Genomic DNA, 19,366 nt, shown 5'->3' on the forward strand with positions numbered 1-19,366 from the left:
TCTGTTGCACGCCCTTAGTGTTTTGCCTTGGTGTGGTGGGATCAGATCGGGTGCAACTCCCACACTATGTCTTCAGTGTTGTCCACTGTAGGGCTTTGGTTCAGTGAGGGATGCCATGTTTCATAGTGGGGCTGGCCATATGGTCTTCTCTGTGGATTGGCCACTTTGAGTGGGAATATTGTCTTCAAGGCTTGGTGGTCCAGGATGTGCTCCACTCTCTCTTCCTCCCCCGTCATTTGCTCCCGTGCACTCTCATCAGACATGGCCCTCTCACTGAACTGCAGCTTCAGTGCTGCCCTCTGAAATAAATTCTTCTGGGGGGCGGGGCAGGTATCCACATAGTTGGGCTTGGGGCTGGCCCCTCAGGCCTTTTCTTTCTTAATCTAGTGTAGAATCTTATGTAAATTGGGGATGCCCATTTTTCCTGGAATAAATTTTCCTTTGTACCTACATTGTACACAGGTGGAACAGAACAGTAGGATTCTTGATTCCTTATTGTTATTTTCCTGCATCTGAATAACCATTTTGGTTCTCTGCACAGTGACGTGAAGTTTATGAGGATGGTTGCCACTGGTAAGGTGAGGTATAGGGAGAATGGGAGATCCAAAGAGGGAAGAAGAGGGAAAGCCTATGTAATAGCAGAGTGTAACCAACCACTCTCTTCATTTTTCACTTTTTGCTTATACTCACATTGGGAATAATGGCAAATATGTTAATCACATTTGTAGAATGGTAGAACCTCAAGGCACCTAGATTATCTAATTCAAATTACATCCTATAAATATGAGAATCTATAGGGAGGATGTGCTTGGTCTATGGTTATATAGCTACTTAGTAGCGAAACTGGGAACGGAATCCAAGCCCAGTGTTTTATGTGCTTTTGCAATATGTAGTGGTTGGTTTGTGTTCATTCACTTTGGTGTCAATTATTGGCATGGTGTCCATCCATGCCCTTAATATTTAAGACAAAGAAATACAAATGTTGGTCATATTAGGGATAAGCTCTCCGTGGTTTTCTACATTGTGTTGTAGGAATGGACCAGTTGGACTCTGGTTACTGAAATGAACTAAAAAATGTAAGATTCTTATTTTTAAAATGTTCCATGCAGTAGAAGTGATAGAAAATATATAGGCTTTGAAAACATGTAGGCGCCATTTTTCACTTTTTAATTGTTTTTAAAATCATTTTATCGGGGGCTCGTACAAACTCTTGTCACAATCCATACATCCATCCATTGTGTCTAGCCCATCTGTACATATGTTGCCATCATCGTTTTCAAAACATTTTCCTTCTACTTGAACCCTTGGTATTAGCTACTCATTTTCCCCCCTTCCTCCCTCCCTTTTTAATTTTTAGTACAGTCTTATTTCTTGGAACAGTTTTAAGTTTACAGGGGAAAAATGCAGACAACACTGGATTGCTGTATACTTCCTTCCTCCTTGTCTTCTCTGTTACAGTTGATGGACTAGTACTGACACATTGTTGGCCACATTCCTAGTATACATTAGGGCCCACCGTTTGTATCATACATTTCATACTGCATACAGGGTGCTCCAAAAAGTTCATGAAAGAAAGGACATAAGAGATAATGGCATTTGTTCTATGAACATTTTGGAGCCCCTGAGTACTGTCACCTGCCCACCAGTATAGGATCATACAAATAATTTTCTTGCTTTTGGTGTTTGACCTAAAAATGCTGCATGTTTCACCTATTCCTCCCTCCCCTGAGCACCTGTCCACCACTGCTCTTTTACACGTCTGTGGTTTTGTTAGGTCCAGGATGTCATAAGTTTGGAAGCATCTAGTATGTAGCTTTTTCAGGCCAGGTTCTTCATTTGCTGATAAGCACTTAAATTTCCTGTAGGTCTTTTGGTGGTTCAATAGCTCATTTATTTCTACCACTGGATAATGCTCTATTGTATAGATTTGTCACAATTTATCCATTCATTTATAGAAGGACATCTTGGTTGCTTCCAGTTTTGGGGGATTGTGGATACAGCGGCTTGAGACGTTTATGTGCAGAGTTTTAAGTGGATAAACATTTTCACCTCAATTGAGTACATACCAGGAGTGAACTACCAGGCTGCCCTCCAAAGTGCCGTGCTACTTTGGAATTTTTGGTGTTGTCTGTTTGTTACCCATGTCTTCGACAGCATCTGGCATCCGTGTTTTGGATGTTAGCCTTTCTCATAGTGGTGCAATGTCTGGTTGTTGTATTGCTTTCTGAGTCCCTAATGATGTGATGCGGAGCACTTGTCCATGTGCGTGTTTGCCATCTGTACCCTCTTTGGTGAGGTGTCTGCAGGTCTACCCCATTTCGTAATTGGGTTGCTTTCTTATTGTTGACTTTCAAGGTTTCTCTGTGTATCTTGGTTCCAAATCTCTGGTCAGATACATACATGTCTTGGAAATACTTACTCATTCTGTGGCTTATATGTTCATTCTTATAACAGAACCAGTGTTGGATCTAAAAAGTCATTGCTAGACTCAAGATCGTTTACAAGTTCTGTGTTGTCTTCTAGATATCGGATAGTCTTGTATCTCACACTTGGGTTCGCACTCCATTTTGAGTTAATTTCTGGGAAGGGTGTGTGTCTAAACTTTATGTCCAGATTTTTTGTGTGTGGTTGTTGTTTGCATGTATGTTCCAGAATAATTTGTGGAAAAGACCATTCTTTCTCCTATTTAATTGCCTTTACTTTTGTCAATGATTAATTGATTATTATTATTATTATTATTATGCTCTGTTTCCCTAATATATTTGCTTATTCCTATGCCAACATCATGCTGTCTTAATCAGTATAGCTTTATAGTAAACCTTGAAATCAGATACCAGTCGTTTTGTTTTGCTACAAAAGAAATCGTTCAGGATACAAACTTTAGCAATAATAGCAAAATAATTGCCTAGTAAACTGATAGTAAAGTTTTTTTGTCCAGGTGTATAAATTATCTTAATTAAAAAGTGCAGTTATTTTATGTTACTCATTTGCATTCTGGTTTGTAACCTGACTGGGAGAGTTGAGGGTAACTAGGCATCCTCTGAGAGGCCCTGGTGGTGCAGTGGTTACCCCTGTGGCCTGTGGTTCTAACCCAGTACCTGTTTTCAGGAAGGAAGGTGAGGCAGTTTGCTTCTGTACAGATTTACAGACTTGAAAGTCCCTTGGAGCAGTGTACTCTCTTCCCTGTGGTTGCTGAGTTGACATGGAGTTGAGGACAGTAAGTAGGGTTCCATGAGCACTCTTGGATCTTGCTATTGCTTGTTCATTCCAGCAGTGGTTGAGTTAGGCTTAAGGGACATGTGTAGGATTTAAATGCAGTGGAGTTTGTGCATTTGGAAATTTGAAGCTGAGTAGTTGAGGATTATTGGTTCATGGGTAGAAGGTAAGTTATTGCTAGAACGGCAGGCTTTTCCTCACTCTCTGTCACAGCCTCACTTGGAAGAATAACCATGTGAAACCAGACCAGTGGTCTGTATCTCCTACATTTGCTGGTTAGTATTACTGAGATTCAGGATGTAGACATAAGCTTCCTGGTACCAATAAAACAATCTCCCGAGGGTCCTTGTTTTCAGAGGAAATCTTGGTATAGTTGAAAAGTAATGGATAAGAAATTAGACTTTAGTGGATTGAACAGTAGCTTCTGTATAGTAGTAAATAGCTTATTTTAGGCCAATTAGCCTCTCAGGACTTTATTATTAAAGTTTTGCTCTTTTACTATTGGTTGCATGCTTTGAGACAAGCATATTGATGTAAAATAAAGTTCTTCATTAATCCTAAAGAGCTGCATAAATGTAAAGTGGTATCAATACTGATGGTAGAAATGAAAATTTCTTGTTCCAGATGCAAGACTTTGTATGACGCCTAGAATGTCTTTAAAAATAATCCACCTAAATAAATAAAATTTGAAAATACAGATTTTATGAAGAACATTTATTTCTTCTTTACATATATTTAGCCTCAGGCCTTGGATATTGCTTTTGAAATCTAACAGCTAGCTCATGGGTAAATAGACTTTATTCTTGTAAGCATTAAAAACATGTGAAATGTGCTTATGCCTCTCTTTTCAAAGTGCTTTTATTCTCAGAATAAAAGCTTACTGGAAATTTTTGGGTGTTGGTGTGTGGGAGATAATTTGTGCTCTACATTGTTTCTGTTAAAAGAGGTGTGTAAAAAATGTGTATAATGAAAGACAAAATGGTCAGTGATGTTCTTTTCAATAGATGCTTGTAAGGTTTGATTTCCTATATTCTTGTCCGTAGTTTTCCTTTAAATTTAATTTTTGCATCTGGCCACATTTGTATTTTCAGTTAGCCATAGTCCTAAAAAGTTTGTGAATGGACTGCTTGCGACTTAGTCCTGATTCATTCTTCCAGGTTCTCTTAGGGTCTTATGAAAGAGGAGGTAAAATATGTAATGTAGGTGTTGAGGCTTAATGTTCTGGCTTATGAGTTTGATGGAAGATCAAAATTCATTCATGGGCTACCTTCTTTCTTCTCTTTTACCCTTTTGCCACAATTCATGCCCACTGTAGATTTTAATTTATTCGTTTCATTTTGCCAAAATATGAATTTGAATGTAAAATGCTGAAAGCGTTGGTTCTCTTTCAACTCATTGCTTTCTCTGCTTTCTGCTTGCTTGCTTTTCTCTGGGCCACACAAAGCAAGTCTTTTTACTGCAGAAGGTAAACTCCCTTTACCTCAAGAGCCTGGCACCCTTGAGGGTATTTTAGTAAGTGCACGGTGAAGTGGTCTCTGCTGGTTTGCAGACGGCGGCGGGCGGCAATATGAATGCCTTAGATCTCTTTCTCCAGCTTCTGCTCGATGGGAGGTCGTTGGGCTTTGGAGTTGTATGTCTCTCAGATACGAGTTTCTTGTTTTGAAGTATCACCTCCTTTATATTTTGCTGGTGGTTTAATCTAATACTACTTAGGGGCCACATTTAAAACTTGACGAGAAGATATTTGGCACTAGTTTTCCAGTCATGAGGTCGATATATGGTCAGAGGAGCTACATGATGCATTCAGCTTTATTGGTATCACCCCGTGTCAGAGACATACTTTTAGGGAATTATTCCCGGGCCCTCAGATCTGCTGCCTTTCCTTTTCCACCTGGAACAGTCAGCCTCCCTCCTGTGGCTCTACCCCAGTGTTAGGCGATTTCCTCATTAGTCTTCAGGTGTTAGCCTACACGTGTTTTCTAGGGAGTTTCCTTGATCCCTAGAATACATTCACTAGACTTCTCTCTTGTGTTCTCATAGTGTCCTGAGTGCTTAACAACACGTTATTGCTATTACTGGTTTTAACGTCTGTCCCTAAATAAGTTGTGAATTTGTAAGAGCAAGGGCCAGTCTGTCATATCACTCTATTTCCATTCTTGCTTTATAGCTACGAGGATAAATAAAAACTATTGCTATAAAACGATAGGAACTTTCATGAAACAAAAATCTCAACACGTGAAGCTATTGTTTCTCAGCATGCCCTCCATCGAAGTCTACATGCTTCTGAAGGTGGTGTTTCCATCTCTCTTAACTCTTCCCCAAGGAACTGCCCTCTTTGATTTAGGACACTTCTGACCTTCCAAAGGGCTCACATTATGTTCCATTTTAATGCTCTTTGAGTTTTGGGAACAAAAAGAAGTGTGAAGACGTAAGATCAGGACTTTAGAGTGGGTCAGGTGATGTTTCCAATGAAATTTGCATAGGACTTCCTGTGGTACCCTCAAAGAATGAGCAGGTGCATGCCGTGATAGAAAAGTTAAAAAAAAAAAAAAATTCATAGACACAGGTTTCCTGGCCTTTTTCTTACCGATACTGTTTTCAGTTATCTTAAAACTTTTTCCTTAAGCCCTGTGATCGTCCTGTGTCCTTTGAGAAGATCTATCTGGATTGCCTGCTGGGATTTCCAAAAGGCAGCCAGGCTAGCTTGCTGACCCTGCGTTTCAGGACCTTTTTGGTATCTTCCTGCCTTGAGTTGAACTGGCCCCGCAAATCGTCTAGAAACATTGTCATCCTCAAGGTTCAGCTCTAATAGGACTTATTTATACGTGCTTTTCTCTAATCTCCATGATCTTTTTTTGCCTCTGAGCTCATGCATTTATTGACCACTGATTTTTGTCTTTCAATTGTGGTAAAATATGTCTAACAAGGTCTTTCAGCCTTTTTTGTGTGTCCAGTCCCCGCCCACGGCTGTCGAGGCTCTTCTGGCTCAAAAGCGACCTTCTGGAGCACAGTTGAATGACCCCATATAGCTTTCTAGGCCTTAATCTTTTTGGCAGCAGTCTGCCACATCTTTCTCTTAGGCAGTGACTGGTGGTTTTAAACCGTGGCCTTTGTGAGCAGCTAGCATGGAGCCACTGTGCCACCAGGGCTCCTTGTGTGACACCAGCTTTGTTGGTTGTGTTGTGTAGCCATCACTTGCCTGCTTCCAAATCTGTGCTTGTCATTTGGCATGCACTTATAGCGCTGTGACTATTAACATGAATCTCCAGTTCTCTTCCTTTTGTGTGAATGTGCTTGATCTAATTAGAGTTAGCTCACTCAACAGGAATATTCATCCTCACCTTCTTTGTTTTCTGTATAGTTTATGCCGGGCACAACTTTATTAAGTAATTTGTTATTTATAAGGATATTCATATTTTATAGTATGAACCTTGGAGAATGTTTTCACAAGAACTCTATTTTTCAAAATTCTCCTGCATATCTACTTTTCTGTATCTTAATGCTTATAAATAATAGCAGGTATCGGACAAATCTGTATATACGTAGCATGAGGACCTTAAGTAACTACAACATGGCTTGGGAAGACTATGCTATAAGCATGAAAATAAGATTCTGATGGAGCAATGGTTTTTTGGGGGAAAGGATTTCAAAATTTTATATTTATAATTACAGAAAAATACATAACTGCTTAATGATGGCCATGAATCATTTATAATTAGTTTCTTTATTTTCCCAAACCATTTTATTGGGAGCTAATACAGATATCATTATAGCATTCCATAGGTCAATTACATCAGGCAGTATTGCACAGTTGTTACTGCATTCAGTTTCACACGTCCTCTTCCTTCTTGAACTCCTCGATGTTAAGTGGAACAATGTTAAGTGCTTGCTGCTAACCAAAAGTTCAGTGGTTCAAGCTCTTTGGGAGGACCTGGTGATGTGCTCTTATGAAGATGATTACCTAGGAAACTACTGTCTTGTAGAGTAGCTATGAGTTGTAATTGACTGAGTAGCACACAAGTGAGGAGTTTGTTGGGTAGTTAGTTCATCATGACTTAAAGGCTTGCAAGGGGCCATTCAGGGGGCAGTTGTGATATTTGTCTGCAGCAACAGATAGTCAGGAATAGGAAGAGAAAATGGAATATGTGGTTAATTGTCTCCATGAGCAGCTTCAGTTTTTGCCACACGACAAGGACTGGATGGTGCCTGTCTACTGTTACTGAACATTTTTATTATGAATTCTATAGAGGGATTCTGATCAAAAGGAGGACAATGCAGAACAGAATGTCAAGTCTCATTGAGTGTATATTAACATCAACAAAATAAATAAAATTAAAAGCAACCCAAGAAACAGGTTGAGGGGGTGGGCACATGGTTGGAGGCCAGCTTTTTGCCTGAGCAGATTCATTTCATATAACTGATACCTCTGAATAACTTTTATTCCCAAATTATAAGTAAAATCCCTAAGAAGATGAATTGATTTCTTTGCTATATTGATGCCATGTTTATTAAATGACTAGCTTTTTTTTTTTTTAATGACTAGTTTTATTACAACCCTCTAGTGGCATGATTTTGAAACTGCTCCCGTGTTATAATTAGAGAACTTTGTAACAATTGCTTTTTAATTGATTTGTTCCTTAGGAACTAGCTCTTGGTAGCAGAGCCTAAAAGTCATTAGGATTTATGACTGTTGTTAGTTTTTGCTCAAGTGGTTCCAACGCAAGGGGACTTCACTCCTGATAAACCTTGGGATAGCTTACTCAGAGCCATGCCTGTTTGTGTCATAGGAGAGTTGAAGAAAGTGGTCCCCCTAACAGGAGCCCTATGGGTGCCATGGTTACAGTTTGAACCCGCCAGCGGCTCCTGGGGAGAGAGAAATGGCAGTCCGTCCACTTGTGTGAAGATTTACAATGCTGGACACTCTGGGGAGTAGTTCTGTGCTGTTGGATTGCTATGAGTCAGATTTGACTCTGTGGCAGTGTGGACTGGCATTTCTAATGTTAACTGCTTCTTAGACTGTGCACTTAAAATGCAGATTGCATTGATTGCAAAGATTTTGTTTCTTTCAGGTACAAAGAAGATGGTGAAGCTTTATTAATTTTGCTTCCTTCAGAAGAAAAGGGGATGGTGCAGCAGCTTCGCCAGAAGAAAGTGCCTGTGAACGAAATCAAGTAAGGACTCTTTGTGTTGACTGCTGGGAAATTACTGCTGAATTACTGCACGGGATTATGACTGAATGCTCTCTTCCCCTTCATCCATCTTGCTTGTGACCGTTTTTTAAAAAATTTTATTGGGGACTCTTACAACTCTTTTTAAAAAATCATTTTATTAGGGGCTCATACAACTCTTATCACAATCCATACATACATCAATTGTGTAAAACGCATTTGTACATTCATTGCCCTCATCATTCTCAAAACATTTGCTCTCCACGTAAGCCCCTGACTCTTACAGCTCTTACAGCAGTCCATATATACATCTGTTGTCATCATCATTCTCAAAACATATTTTCTTTCTGCTTGACCCTTGGTATCAGGCTCCTCCCCCCGCCCCCTCGTGAACCCTTGATAAATTGTAAATTATTATTTTCATATTTTAAACTGTCCGCTATCTCCTTTTGCCCATTGTTCTATTGTTTGTCCCCCTAGGGGGGGTGTTATAAGAATATCATTACGATTGGTTCCCCCCTTCTCTGGTCACCTTCCCCCTGCCCTCATGGTATTGCTACTCCTATTACCATGACTGTTTTAAAAAACAACTTTATCAAAGGCTGCTAGTGGTGAAAAAGAGATGGAAAGGGAAGGTTACTTGCTGGAAACATTGGTGACTGTTAGGATTAAACCGCTTGGGTAAAAGTAGTTTAAAGATTGTCCATTTCTGAGGTTTATGGCCTCCTGTTATTAGGATGTATAGGTTCCCAGCACAATCGAAATCTCACTTGTGTTGAGCTCCTCAAAATAGGGTTGCATGATTTGCTTTAGTGTGTCATGGGTGTGCGGGTTGTGCTGAGAGGGAAAAAGGAGTGGGTGAGGTATCGACAAAATCTGATTGGCCATGGGTTGATAATTATTAAGAAGCAAAGCAAATTTTCCCTATTTTTGTATGTTTTGAGATTTTTCTGTAACGAAACTCTTAAAAACCACTCTATTCACCACCAGGAACAAGGCATTTCAGTTTAAATCAGGCACAGACATGGGTTGCTTTTGTGAAAGTTAGCACCATGAAAGATTTCATTATTTCCTGTAACCACCCTGGGCCGTGTTAAGCTTTACAACTTGGTTGTAGGTCACCACATTTCCGGATAGAGAAAATGCTCTATATCCCCAAGTCAAATTTCCAGAAGCACTGGCCTCATGTTCATTACTTGAAATTGATTTTGTGAAATTTGAGAATGACAGTATTTACAAAATGACATTACTTTTCATTTATGGCGTTTCATTGACCACGCAACTGTCTCAGACACCTAGTTCTCATCTTTATTGATTTAGAAAGTTTAGTTTAGATTTAGAAAGTGACTAATACTAATTGCAGTGTTTATGTCAAGTATCTTTCACTCAGCATGAGATGTTCTTTAAAGAAAATGTCTGATCTATGTCTTTTTTGCCAGTTTTCTTCATAAGGTGCCAGAGAGATTTATGTCTAATGTAATTTCAGCCAAATCTGGCTCATAAATGGAGAAATATGTCATATCTTTACATTACAGTATTGTGCTATTTTTAATTTCTAATATTGAGATATGTTAGTTTAACTTTTATCATCTTTTTGTTACAAAGAATCAATCCAGAAAAACTTATAGATATCCAGAAAAAACTGGAATCGTTTCTAGCCCAAGATCAGGATTTAAAAGAAAGAGCACAAAGGGTAAGTCCTTGAATTGCATGCAATTGTTGTAATGGAACATATAATAAAGTTCAATGTCATCTTTGTCTGCTGTCTCTAGTATTTATGGCCATGCTTCTGATATTCACATTGTGTAATGTTCAGTTTGATAAGTTTAACTGATTTAAATTCTCTAAAATTTTGTGAAGGCTTCAGAAAGTTTGTAGAAAATGGAATAAAAGATAATGGAATCTTTCATTAACAGTTTGGAGGCCCCCCTCCCCTGCCCCATGCAGTTTTCAGAGTAAACTGCAAAAATGTTTATTCTTATCTGTAATCTTGTGAGACAGCACATTCTGTTAAGCTTGATTTTTAGATGTATATCAGTCTGGCTTCCAGTTCACTCAATGAAGCCATCAACTTTTCAATAAAGTTTGGTGAAACACCTGACTACACTTGTCTTGACAGTAAGATGAATATTTTTTCTATATCACATTAAATTTCTAGAAAGTACAGAGCTATTTCTAAAGTATACCCAGGAATGGTATTTCTGTTTATGACATAATATCTCCCCTTTCTTTTCTGGGCTTAGCAGTTCTCTCTATTAACAAATAAATGAAGAAATGTTTTAAAAAGTTAAATTTACCTTTTAGTTCTTAGAGTGTTCCATAATGGATTCTTTTTTTTTTTTCATAATGGATTCTTTGGAAAAGAATTATTTAAAGTTATTTTGCCTTGGACTCAGTTATCTAGTCCTTGAATCAACAGATATCTGAGTCTCTCTTTTGAAGCTTCTCATTCTTAATCATGCTTTTGCTGTTTTATACTGTGAGATCTTCACATCTCCAGTAACACATCCGGCGTGAACTCAGGAGCAGGAATGCAGGGGCTGGATTCTATTTCAACAGATACAGGACATAAGGGAGAAATTAGGAGGAGCTATGGCAGGGCGTCCAAGGGGGATGGAGCAGTCTGCAGGGAGCCGGTCAGCATTCAGGCTCTTAATATGACAGTTCTGAAACTGGTTCTTCTCGGCAAAGAAGCCCTCAGAACCGACGTAGATAAAGCTGAAGTCTGAGTGTTTGCCGTGACGGTATGCCATGACTGGTTTATAGTAACGCGGCCTCTTTTTTACAGAGGGTGAATGGGATGTTGGAACCATTACAGTACTTTTTCAGGTTCACAGACTTACTAAAGGATAGATTGGAGATTCAGTTTCTAGATCTGAACGTAGAGAATCATCATGCTCCATCATGAGGAAGAATTCCAAAGCGGAGCACAGGCACCAAGGTTGTGTGTGAAGTTGAGTTCAAGTGTGCTCTCAGCACTTGATGAAAGAGACCGCGGAGCGCAGTCTTCTCCTTTATACGTACATATGTAGAGCTGGGATTTTGTGCGTGTGCATGTGTTTATCAGCATAAACATCTCTTATCTAGAAAATGTACTTCAAGGTAGGAGTTATGCTTTATTTTAGAAATTTAGTGATGGCATGAAGATTTAAAGAAAATACACAAATAAGGTTTTATCATGCTTCACCTCACCCCTCGGAGGTCCTTCAATTATGAATCGGGAAATAGGAACTATTGGAAGGATGTTGTTCCACTGGTTTGTGCACACAGCAAATGAGCCTCCCAGAACAAAGATTATAGAACAGCATGTTGAAATAATTGATGTGATTTATTGAGTGTCATGCGTGGTTTAGCTGAATGGCTAACTGTGTTGCAGGCAACAGCAAATTCTCTTATTTCCTAGAGTGATTTTCTAGCTTTTGATTATAATCTGGATAGAAAAACAACCTGGGTGGTTTCTTGTGGACAATTGGGGGGGAAAAATTACCTTTGAACTCTGGCATTTTTCATTGTTGTTCATGGGTACGAATAGTATTATAAAGATTAGTTGGGTGTAGGGGATTGATATAAAGCAGAGAGAATGTGAGGGTTAGTAACTATGGAAATACAAATTACATAGACTTTACAAAACTGAATTTAAAAATAGTGATGTCGAGATATCTCTTTGGTACTACTTGTCAAGTTTACAGACAGACAGTGGACCAGTATGACACTTACTTTTTTTGTTTGTGTAGCTGTCATACATAGAGGTTTTTTAAAAAAAATTTAGACATGAATGGAAGGAATAAATTGCAAGTTGATAATGAATTTCTAGAAACTGTAATAAAAAAGGGAGAAAAGGTTTATAAATGAACTTTAATCTGTCATGATTTTATTAAATCCTATTTAATACAGTAGAGTTTTGTTGGAAAACTTAAGCTCTATTGTAGTAATAATTATTACCAATATTAAATACTATTTATCAGCACTTATTGTATTCCAGAAGGTGTGATAAGCTTTCCACATGCATTTTCATAATTTAATTTCCAGAATACTCTATGTAGAAGTGATATTGCTGATTATAGATGAGAAAACTAAACTTGGAGAATGAAAAAATAAATTTGTTTAGGGAGTCAAATGGAGGTGAGAGTAAGTCCCAGATTGTTACATCACACCATTTTGCCATTATTCTATTGTAGCTGAGTGATGCTGCTTTCTAGAAGAGCTAGAAAGAGGTGATGCTCTTGAGTCGGCTTGAAGCAAAAACCACATTCCAGTCCTTCCCAATAATTACATCTAAAAGCTAGCCTACCACCCTCTTTAAAGTTATTTTATATGGAGTTGCGCAAAGATATTTTGTGATTTTTATTATTGAGTCTATAAGGAACCCCGATGGCATAATGGGTTACATATTAGTCTGCCAATCACAAGGTCAGCAGTTTGAACCCACCAGCTGCCCTGCAGTAGAAAAACGAGGCTTGCTGCTCCTAGAAAGATTCATAACTTCGGAAACCTAAAGCAGACAGTTCTACTCTGTCTTGTAGGACCATGTGAATCAGAAACAAACTGATTTTGATTTTGTTATTGAATCTTTTTAGTTAACTTAAAAATGTTGGTTTAAATTTTTTTGTTCTGTTATTACATTTCATACATTTCAAACTCTTATTTTATAGTGCTTCGTCTCCTACATACGTTCAGTATATCTGATGAAGGATAAAGAAGTATTTGATGTGAGCAAGTTGCCTCTACCTGAATATGCCCTGTAAGTATTCATAGTATAGCTGTAGATGGAAATCCTCAGTCTGGGGATTTGTTTCAAACCTGGCCTTCCATAAGTCCTATTTTAAAATTCTGTCCCCAAGCAGTTGCCTTAAAAGAATCCAGTAAAGATCTACAGATAAAAATCTATCAACTTTGTAGAGAACCAGTTGAGTGTTTTTCCCCCCTCCCAGAAGCTTAGAAGTAGAAATTTCTTAAAATTATATAGGCAATATCCTGTAGATTATTCTTAAGGGAGATAGAGCGCAATTGCTAAAACATCCTTTGAAATCTTTAAATGTTTTTATTGTTCTGATTTCTGCTTGTTTCTCTGAAACACTGGATTACTCTAGACATCTTAGGGATTCACTTTTCTTCACTGGCTCTTCTTGTACTAAGAAAAGCTTGTCTGGAGGCCAGCGGCCGTTTCCCGTTCTTTGGGTTAGTTTATATGTTTGGTATAACAGGTAATTTGTCACTTGTGTGATGTTTTAGGAGCCTTCAAGTAACAGTGTAAGCCCCTCCCTTTTCACTTGGGTAATACGTGGAAAAACAGATGCCATGGGCAAAACTAAGCCCACCCTCCCCCCATGCACAATTATTTATATATCAGTATATGCATGTATATATAGAGTATATGTATGTGTCAGTCTATGTAGTGTTTGCCCCAGGCAGAAATGGTACATTTCTGAATATGATATCCCATGGTTTAGGTCACTAGGTGATACTGTGTGTTTCCTGGGAAGTCCTTCCGGTTTGCCGACAGAGTTGGCTGGGATAATAGAAAGCAAGGGAGGCGCGGCAAGGCCGTATTTCGGGGACAAATTGGTACAGCTGTGCGTCAGTCAGCTCAGTGGCAATGGGTCATTTTGGTTTTGTTGCAGCAGATGAGTAACTTGCACTATGTACATTTGAAGGCTTGTTGCTAAAGATGCTTAGAGAAAGCACAGAATTAACTCCTAACCCTAACTTATCGATACAACTTAATTTAACATTTTCAGTTCATTTCTGTGGATGTTTAGATGTGTACTTTCCGTGAGATATATAATTTTCTTGATGTATAATTTCCTTCAGGGGACTTTGATACCTACTGCAGTGTTGTGTAGGTAGGCAATAATACAGGTTTAAAAATGTACTTTACTAAAAACACGTATTAAATGGCTAATCTGTTCAGGGACTTGTGCTAGATGTTAGAATTCTCGATGTACTTTTATCTTGAAGGAGCTTAAAGTTTTACTTCAGAAAACCTATTGCAGTTTCAGTAAGTAGCTGAGTAAGACAGATACTTTTGATTGTAGCACATTGAGAAAAGGCTCTGATGGGATCCCGTGAGGGATCTTCATCCCAGGCCAACAGCACAGGAATGACAACCACAAGTGTTCCATCAGAAAAACCAACCCAGTTGTTCACTGAGTCGGTTTTGGTTTCATAGGAGCCCGAGAGGGCAGAGTAGGAACCCAAGGCTGTCAGTGAGCATAGTCCAAAAGCATGTTGCCGCAGCTTTCCTGTGGAGCCACCACCACTGTGGACTCAGACCACCCCCCTGACGGGCAGCTGAGCTCTTCAGGACTGTGCCACCAGGGGCCCTTAAGTGCCCCATCGTTGTTGTTCAGGTGCTAGGCGCTGTTGTCCTCTATTACATTACACTGGTGAACCACTTTCTTCTTAGCAACCCTTTGTCGTAGGTACTGTTATCTCAGTTTACACATGGGGAAAACTGAGATCTAGAAAGTTTTTAAATAGCTTTTCTTGTGCCATGCCATCAGTCAGGGACGAAGAAAGGTGGTAGGCCTTACTTGTCACACTTGTGACTGTACTTCTCACCTCTACACTGTACTGCCTCTCCGCTTTTCTAAGGACCATGACATAGGGAAAAGGGAGTAGATCCATGGAATAAGTGTTAGTTATTTACCACAGTTATTTACCTTGCTGGAAGATTTTATGATTTCCAGCTCTTATCACAATCCATACATGCATCTCTTGTGTCAAGCACTTTTGTACATAGATTGCCATCATCATTTTCAAAATATTTTCTTTCTACCTGAGCCCCTGGTATCAGCTTCTCATTCCCTCTCCCCTATGAATCCTTGATAAATTATAAGTTATTATTTTCTTATCTTACATCATCTGCTGTCTCCCTTCACCCATGTTTCTGTTGTTTGTCCCTCTGGGGGTGGGACTGGTTAACATGTTGATCATTGTGATCAGTTCCCCCTTCTTCCCCCCACCTTCTCCCTATCCTCCTAGTATCGCTACTCTCATTATTGGTCCAGAGGGGTTTATCTGTCCTGGATTCCCTGTGTTTCCAGCTCTTTTTTGTATCAGTGTACATGCTCTGGTCTAGCCGGATTTGTAAGGTAGAACTGGGGTCATGATAGTGGAGGAGGAGGAAGCATTTAGGAACTAGAGGAATGTTGTATGTTTCATTGGTGCTTTACTGCACTCTGGCTTGTCTCTTCCTTGTGACCCCTCTGTAAGGGGATGTCCAATTGTCTACAGATGGGCTTTGGATCTCCACTCTGCTCTCCCTCTCATTCACATCAATATGATTTTTTTAAATGTTTTTTTAAAAAAAATCATTTTATTAGGGGCTCATACAACTCTTATCACAATCCATACACACATCAATTGTGTAAAGTGCATTTGTACATTCATTGCCCTCATCAGATTTTTTGTCTTTGATTCTGGGTCTTTGTTGCCTGATACCTGATCTCATCGACATGTCATGATCACACAGGCTGGTGTACTTCTTCCTGTGGACTTTGTTGCTTCTCTGCTAGATGGCTGCTTGTTTATCTTCAAGCCTTGAAAGACCCCAGACACTATATCTTTTGATGACTGGGCACCATCAGCTTTCTTCACAACATTTTGCTTATGCACTCATTTTGTCTTCAGCAATTGTGTTGGTCTGTCTTTTTGATAAATTTGTTTTTAGTGAAAGTTTACACAGAAAATAGGGTTTTCTTTGAACAATAACTGTACAGATTGTTCAGTATCTATGATTACATTTTCCAGTGTGTTAATGTTCCCATGATTTCCATTCTCATTTTGTTTCCATTAATCTAGTTCTCCTGCCCACCTTGCCTTCTTATCTTGGCTTTAGAGTAAATGTTGACCATTTTTCAGTTGTATAGAGATGTTTTTGTCTTTAAAGGAACATAGTACTCATGGGTGTTTTATTTTTATTTTTTATTGCTTGAGGATATTTATCTGAAAGTTGACCTCCTGGAGTAGTTTCAGATCACAGTTGTTGAGCTATCTGGGTGTGATAGTCTTGAGGTCCTCTACTCTCAACCAGATTATTAAGTCTGGACTTTGTAAGAATTTGAGTTCTGCTCTACGTTTTTCTCCCGTCCTAACAGGACCCATCGGCTTCCTCTTATCTCTGTTGTCTCTGCTTCATAAAAATACTTTGTTATTATTATTATTTCTAATCATTTTATTGGGGGCTCATACAACTCTTATCACAATCCATCCATCCATTGTGTCAAGCACATTGTACATTCATTGCCCTCATCATTCTCAAAACATTTCCTTTCTGCTTGAGCCCTTGGTATCAGCTCCTCATTTTCCCCCTCCCTCCCTCATGAACCCTTGATAATTCATAAATTATTATTTTGTCATATCTTAACACTGTCCGACGTCTCCCTTCACCCATTTTTCTGTTGTACGCCCCCCAGGGAGGAGGTTATATATAATACTTTGTGTTATTAAGGAATGATTGTATCCTAGTCTGCTTCAGACGAGGGAACGATGATACTTGAGAATGGTACTTGAGCTTATTCTTTGCTGAAAAAGGTTTTTACATTTTATGGTCCCATCTTCGTAGTTTGCGTAATACTAATGTTTTTAAGGTGATTTGATATAGTTATTCTTACAACAAAAGTGTCATAAACCTGGCAGGTCTCAGCACCCTGGATTAGGTGAAGTTGTGAGAGTTAAACTCGAAGTTGGCAGGCCTGGTGCTTGAACTGTTGCTGTCTCGTTTCTGGTTTAATGATCTTTATTTTTTGCTATATTCACCTCTTTAAGAAAAACAAGTTCTCTCCAAAACGTTTTCTGTTTGGTTTTGTTTTGCTTTTAAAACTTTCTTTTTGGATATTTCTAATCTGTGTGGGTGGAGTTGCAGTTCAGATCTCCATTTTGCGGTGCGTTGAGATAATTATGATCGCTTTTTCCTGTATTTAAGGTCTCTTGGTCTTGCTGTGGCACCACGAATAAGATTTCTTCAGAAAATGCACAAGCACTCTACTGAAGAATTGTTAAGCAGCCTGGCCAGTGAGACAGTGACGCCCAGGGCTGCCTCCCTCACCAGCGATGAAGTGGAAGAGTTTAGAGCTTATTTTAGCGAGAAAATGTCCATCCTTCAGAAAAGTGGGAAAAGATCAGAAGAGATGGAATACAGACTGTCTAATGGCACGAGTGAAGAAGAGGAAAGAGGAGACGAAGGGGAAATAGAGGAAGCCGTGAGAAAGCCAAAAGGTTCTCAAACTGTGTCTAACTCTGGTGAGACACAGAAGATCAAGGAAGTACCCATGCAGTTCATGGACAGAGCTGAAGACGATGACGATGAAGCCGATGCTGACTTCTTTAAAGTGAAGCGGTACAATGTGTTCGGGCTGGAGCTTAACGAAGAGAAAGCATTACAGGTAAGATTACTCTCCAAAGGGAGGGTCTTCTGTGAATTCTCCCTTTCTACTACTGGGCGCTGGTTGTTGCATTTTGGATGCTATGGAAAAGTATGAACTAGGAGAAACTCACTTTGTGAGTTTCAGGAGCTATCCGAGCACCCACCCTATTTAACACAGAACAGGGATTAGACTGTCATATTTTTCATGACATTGAGACTTGTCCAAGTTTGAAAACTTTAATCTCATTTACTGGTTTTATAGTGCTCTGTTTTAAATGTAGCCAAAGGTATGCTTACAGCGTTAAGGAAGGTAATGGGGTTCTGTGGTTGATGGCATGAGTATGATCATTACAGGTGTTCCTAATAATAGTTGAGTTTCTCTAACCATGAATTTTACTCTTCATGGGACATGTTGCTTTCAGGAACCAAGCCAGTTTTCTTAAATCGAAAGCACGTATTTCCCTTTAAAGGCTTATTAAACGATGTAGGTCCTTTGTTTCTGTAGGACATACTGCTAGGAAGGAACACAGGAGAGAATCCTGATCAGGCACAATTATCTGGGGTGTGGAAAGGAACACAGTCAGTCGGCGTCCCTCTTCTCCCTCTCCTGTACCCCTTTCTCCTCTGTGTGCCTTTATTCTTGACCATATCTGTAAAGACAATGGAACGAAAGTGGAAGCCCAGCTCTTGGTCTGTTTGCAGTTTTTAATACAGTTTGCACATTTTATGAAATATATATTGAAATTTGAGCTGTGAAACTTAAAAATGTATTTGTTTTAAGTCACGAAATAAGATGAAAACAAGTAGTTAATGTACTTACAGATTGTTTAGCGTTGGGCTATGTTATGAAGCATTTGCTAAATTGCATTCTACACGAAATGATAAGGTAGTCTGCTTCCATGATGATAGACAGCCGACCTGGAAAGCTTTTGGGCGATTCTACTCTGTTCTGAAGAGCAGCCACCACTCCGCCGACTCAAGAACAGTGCGCTTTGTTTTAGTGGCTACTGATGTCGAACAACTCTTATTTGTGTCATCCGTGTATCTTCTTTAGTGACTTGTCTGTTTAAACAATAGCGTTTTCCTTTTAAGATTATGTTGCGTGCCTTACTGAGTTTAAGAATTCTTTATATACGTTTTATGTAAGTCCCTTAGCAGATACCTAATTTGCAAATACTTCTCCCAGTCGGTGTCTTTCTCCGCTGTCAGGGTTGTGAACAGTGTCTTTCAAAAACTGGAAGTTAAATTTTTGCTGCGGTCTGAGTTAGTAATTTTTATTCTATAGTTTATATATATTTTGTGCCACGTTTGAAGGAACTTAAGATCACAAAGAGTTTCTCACGTTTTCAAAATTTATAGTTTTTGCACCAGAATTTATTTCAAGTTATTAACTTTTATATGTGATGTTAGGGTTGAGGTTATTTATTTTTGCATATGGATATTTAATTAAGCATCATTTGCTGAAAGATTGTACATTTTCCATTGAAATACTTTGATCCTTTGTTGGAAATCAACTGACCATATAGGTAAATAAATGTGTGTGTATTTTTGGCCTTAATCCTTCTCTATATGTCTGTCCTTTCAGTAATAACACCTGTGTTGATTAGTGTAGTTT

The 19,366-nt window shown here is 39.0% G+C and overlaps 1 protein-coding gene across 1 annotated transcript in view; it reads left to right on the forward strand.

The window, feature by feature from the left end:
• Window positions 1–19,366, forward strand: part of DDX10 (DEAD-box helicase 10) — a 279,004-nt gene that overhangs the window by 44,085 nt on the left and 215,553 nt on the right. Inside the window, 4 exon segments of the mRNA XM_004709048.2 lie at window positions 8,286–8,387; window positions 9,990–10,077; window positions 13,037–13,125; window positions 17,311–17,770. Of these exon segments, the coding sequence (XP_004709105.1) occupies window positions 8,286–8,387; window positions 9,990–10,077; window positions 13,037–13,125; window positions 17,311–17,770 (739 nt within the window).

Source organism: Echinops telfairi, unplaced genomic scaffold (genome assembly GCF_000313985.2).
Source record: "Echinops telfairi isolate 266 unplaced genomic scaffold, ASM31398v2 ScPeMD7_7421;HRSCAF=8459, whole genome shotgun sequence".
NCBI lineage: Eukaryota > Metazoa > Chordata > Mammalia > Afrosoricida > Tenrecidae > Echinops > Echinops telfairi.